We start from the raw sequence: 5,000 nt of genomic DNA on the forward strand, positions 1-5,000 counted from the left end.
AGGGACAACAGGCTACCTAAATATGGTTCTCAATCAGGGACAACAGGCTACCTAAATATGTTCTCAATCAGGGACAACCAGGCTACCTAAATATGGTTCTCAATTAGGACACCAGAGGCTACCTAAATATGGTTCCAATTAGGGACAACCAGGCTACCTAAATATGGTTCTCAATCAGTACAACCAGGCTACCTAAATATGGTTCTCAATCAGGGACACCAGGCTACCTAAATATGGTTCTCAATTAGGGACAACCAGGCTACCTAAATATGGTTCTCAATCAGGGACAACCAGGCTACCTAAATATGGTTCTCAATCAGGGACAACCAGGCTACCTAAATATGGTTCTCAATCAGGGACAACCAGGCTACCTAAATATGGTTCTCAATCAGGGACAACCAGGCTACCTAAATAGGTTCTCAATCAGGGACAACCAGGCTACCTAAATATGTTCTCAATCAGGTGACAACCAGGCTACTAAATTATGGTTCTCAAGCAGGGACAACCAGGCTACCTAAATATGTTCTCATCAGGGACAACCAGGCTACCTAAATATGGTTCTCAATCAGGGACAACCAGGCTACCTAAATATGGTTCTCAATTAGGGACAACCAGGCTACCTAAATATGGTTCTCAATCAGGGACAACCAGCTACCTAAATATGGTTCTCAATTAGGGACAACCAGGCTACCTAAATATGGTTCTCAATCAGGACAACCAGGCCTACCTAAATATGGTTCTCAATCAGGGACAACCAGGCTACCTAAATATGGTTCTCAATCAGGGAAACCAGGCTACCTAAATATGGTTCTCAATCAGGGACAACCAGGCTACCTAATATGTTCTCAATTAGGACTAAATAGTTCTCAATTAGGGACAACCAGGACTAAATATGGTTCTCAATTAGGGACAACCAGGCTACCTAAATATGGTTCTCAATCAGGGACCAACCAGGCTACCTAAATATGGTTCTCAATTAGGGACAACCAGGCTACCTAAATATGGTTCTCAATTAGGGACAACCAGGCTACCTAAATATGGTTCTCAATCAGGGACAACCAGGCTACCTAAATATGGTTCTCAATTAGGGACAACCAGGCTACCTAAATATGGTTCTCAATCAGGGACAACCAGGCTACCTAAATATGGTTCTCAATCAGGGACAACCAGGCTACCTAAATATGGTTCTCAATCAGGGACAACCAGGCTACCTAAATATGGTTCTCAATTAGGGACAACGATTCTCTGATTGAGAACCATACCAGGCCAAACACAGAAATCCCAAATCACGCAATTAGAAACTTTAAGGTTAATCACGCAATTAGAAACTTTAATCATACGATGAACAACAGTCGGCACATTAACTAATACAACGTCACGACAGTGCACATAGCCTGGCCACCTCATTTTGTGGGCAGTGAGCACATAGCCTGTCTTCGCTTCAGTGCCTGGTCTGCCTACGTCGGCCTTTCTCAATAGCAAGGCTATGCTCACTGAGTCTGTACAAAGCTTTCCCTAAGTTTGGGTCAGTCACAGTGTTTGTGTTTGTGAACAGAGCTCCAGGACCAGCCTGCTTAGGGGACTCTTCTCCAGGTTAATCTCTCTGTAGGTGATGGCTTTGTTATGGAAGGTTTGGGAATCGCTTCCTTTTAGGTGGTTGTAGAATTTAACAACTCTTTTCTGGAGTTTGATAATTAGTGGGTATTGGCCTAATTCTGCTCTGCATGCATGAATTTGATGTTCTACGTTGTACACGGAGGATATTTTTGCAGAATTCTGCATGCAGACCTCACAATCATAAAAGGCTTTGGGTTCTACAACTGATTCAAGTAATTTTAGCCAGATCCTAATTGCGATGTCGAATTTTATGTTCCTTTTGATGGCATAGAAGGCCTTGCCTTGTCTCTCAGAGAAGACTTTACCTTTGTAAAGTTTGTTTGTTTGTCAGTTAGTTAGAATACATGGTCTGACGTACGGTAATTTGGTAAAAAGCTAATTTTATATTTGCTCAGTACAATGTTTTCCTCTCCTCCTCTCTCCATTCTGTGTTTCCAGTCTCCGTTAGGGCTACCTTAATCTCCGTAGACTCCCCCCATAGACTCCCCCCCGTAGACTCCCCCAATAGACTCCCCCCATAGACTCCCCCCGTAGACTCCCCCCGTAGACTCCCCCATAGACTCCCCCCGTAGACTCCCCCTGTAGACTCCCCCTGTAGACACCCCCTGTAGACTCCCCCATAGACTCCGCCCGTAGACTCCTCCTGTAGACTCCCCCCGTAGACTCCCCCGGTAGACTCCCCCCCGGTAGACTCCCCCGGGTAGACTCCCCCGGTAGACTCCCCCCGGTAGACTCCCCCCGGTAGACTCCCCCGTAGACACCCCCGGTAGACTCCCCCGGTAGACTCCCCCCGTAGACTCCCCCCATAGACTCCCCCCGTAGACTTCCCCTGTAGACTCCCCCGGTAGACTCCACCCGGTAGACTCCCCCGGTAGACTCCCCCCATAGACTCCCCCCATAGACTCTTACTGTAGACTTCCCCCATAGACTCCCCCATAGACTCTCCCCGTAGACTCCCCCCATAGACTCTCCCCGTAGACTCCCCCCATAGACTCTCCCCGTAGACTCCCCCCGGTAGACTCTCCCCATAGACTCCCCCCATAGACTCTCCCCGTAGACTCCCCCCATAGACTCTCCCCGTAGACTCCCCCCATAGACTCCCCCCATAGACTCTCCCCGTAGACTCCCCCGGTAGACGACCCCTGTAGACTCCCCCTGTAGACTCCCCCTGTAGACTCCCCCCATAGACTCCCCCCATAGACTCTCCCCGTAGACACCCCCCATAGACTCTCCCCGTAGACTCCCCCCATAGACTCCCCCCATAGACTCTCCCCGTAGACTCCCCCTGTAGACTCCCCCCGGTAGACTCCCCCTGTAGACGACCCCTGTAGACTCCCCCGTAGACTCCCCCATAGACTCCCCCCATAGACTCTCCCCATAGACTCCCCCCATAGACTCTCCCCGTAGACTCCCCCCGTAGACTCCCCCCGGTAGACTCCCCCCGTAGACTCCTCCCGTAGACTCCCCCCGTAGACTCCCCCCGTAGACTCCCCCCGTAGACTCCACCCATAGACTCCCCCTGTAGACTCCCCCTGTAGACCCCCCCTGTAGACTCCTTCCCCTGTCCCCTCCTCTCTCTGTCCCCTCCTCCCCCTGTCCCCCCTGAGCCAAAAGGAAGCAGACAATGTTTCAGCTCAGTGGAAATATGCCTGCTGCTTAATTTGTCAGTGGTGAAAGATCTGGAGCATGTAAAGGTCTGGTGCCAACACAGAGTACTGTATCACCGAGTTCAAAACAGTGTAGCAGCCTGTTATAAGACTACAGTACAGACAGAGAGAGAGAGAGAGAGAGAGAGAGAGAGAGAGAGAGAGAGAGAGAGAGAGAGAGACAAGGAAGGAGAGAGACAAGGAAGGAGAGAGAGCGAGAGAGAGAGAGAGACAAGGAAGGAGAGAGAGCGAGAGAGAGAGAGACAAGGAAGGAGAGAAAGCGAGAGAGAGATAGAGACAAGGAAGGAGAGAAAGCGAGAGAGAGATAGAGACAAGGAAGGAGAGAAAGCGAGAGAGAGATAGAGACAAGGAAGGAGAGAGAGAGAGAGGGACAAGTAAGGAGAGGAAGAGGGAGAGGGAGGGACTGTATGTATATGAGTGTTGCCCTCTCTCTGACAACAAACTGAGCAGGCCTACAAGTCAATAGGCCTACATATCTACAGCTCTACATGTCTACAGGTCTACAGATCTACTGATCTACAGGCCTACAGATCTACATGTCTACATGTCTACATGAGAGAGACTTTTACAGATGGGTTCCTCTTTCTCTACTCTAACTGTAAGAGAGTTGTAGATGGGTTTAAAAGTAACAGCTAGCAAGGTGTAGTGTAAGATACATATCATAAACAAGGCTGTGCTTGTATTAGATGGGGTAGAGAGTGGATGGTCAATAGCAGTGATGTGACCATGGCAGTAGTACAGCTGGTGTACAGGTTTACACTAATGCTGTCCTCCCTCCCTCCCTCCTGAGGAAATGACACTAATCACCAGACTGGGACCTCAGTGGTTAACTTAGGAGAGGAGGACCTCCCTCCCTCCCTCCCTCCCTCCCTCCCTCCCTCCCTCCCTCCCTCCCTCCCTCCCTCCCTCCCTCCCTCCCTCCCTCCCTCCCTCCCTCCCTCCCTCCTTCCTTCCTTCCCTACCTCCCTCTTCCTTCCTTCCTTCCTTCCCTACCTCCCTCTTCCTTCCTTCCTTCCCTACCTCCCTCTCCTCTTCCTTCCTTCCCTCCTTCCCTCTCCTCTCCTCTTCCCTCCCTCCCTCCCTCCCTCCCTCCCTCCCTCCCTCCCTCCCTCCCTCCCTCCCTCCCTCCCTCCCTCCCTCCCTCCCTCCCTCCCTCCCTCCCTCTTCCTTCCTTCCTTCCCTACCTCCCTCTTCCTTCCTTCCTTCCCTACCTCCCTCTTCCTTCCTTCCTTCCCTACCTCCCTCTCCTCTTCCTTCCTTCCCTCCTTCCCTCTCCTCTTCCCTCCCTCCCTCCCTCCCTCCCTCCCTCCCTCCCTCCCTCCCTCCCTCCCTCCCTCCCTCCCTCCCTCCCTCCCTCCCTCCCTCCCTCCCCTCCCTCCCTCCCTCCCTCCCTCCCTCCCTCCCTCCCTCCCCTCCCTCCCATATACATGTCTGTTTTCTCCATCTATAATAAGTTCTGGGTCTGTGGTCGGGGTAAGGGCTGTGTGTGTTTGTCACGCGAGGTGCTGACTCCAGACCATAAGCCATCTGTCAACACTCAAACTCGCAGAGCAAGACACACACACACACACACACACACACACACACACACACACACACACACACACACACACACACACACACACACACACACACACACACACACCATGTCAAATGATCTTTTTCCTCTCCTGTCTGTTCGTAATCTGGTCATGTTTTTCAGTTTGACGTTTTTGC

At 51.1% G+C, this 5,000-nt stretch overlaps 1 protein-coding gene across 1 annotated transcript; it reads right to left on the reverse strand.

Moving 5' to 3' along the window:
* Positions 1-2,008: 2,008 nt before the first annotated feature.
* Positions 2,009-3,127, reverse strand: LOC116358268 (keratin, type I cytoskeletal 9-like). The gene has a single exon (XM_031809099.1). The coding sequence runs from the start codon at positions 3,125-3,127 to the stop codon at positions 2,009-2,011; it is 1,119 nt and encodes a 372-aa protein (XP_031664959.1).
* Positions 3,128-5,000: the final 1,873 nt, after the last annotated feature.

The sequence above is a fragment of the Oncorhynchus kisutch genome, linkage group LG29 (genome assembly GCF_002021735.2).
Source record: "Oncorhynchus kisutch isolate 150728-3 linkage group LG29, Okis_V2, whole genome shotgun sequence".
Taxonomy (NCBI): Eukaryota; Metazoa; Chordata; class Actinopteri; order Salmoniformes; family Salmonidae; genus Oncorhynchus; species Oncorhynchus kisutch.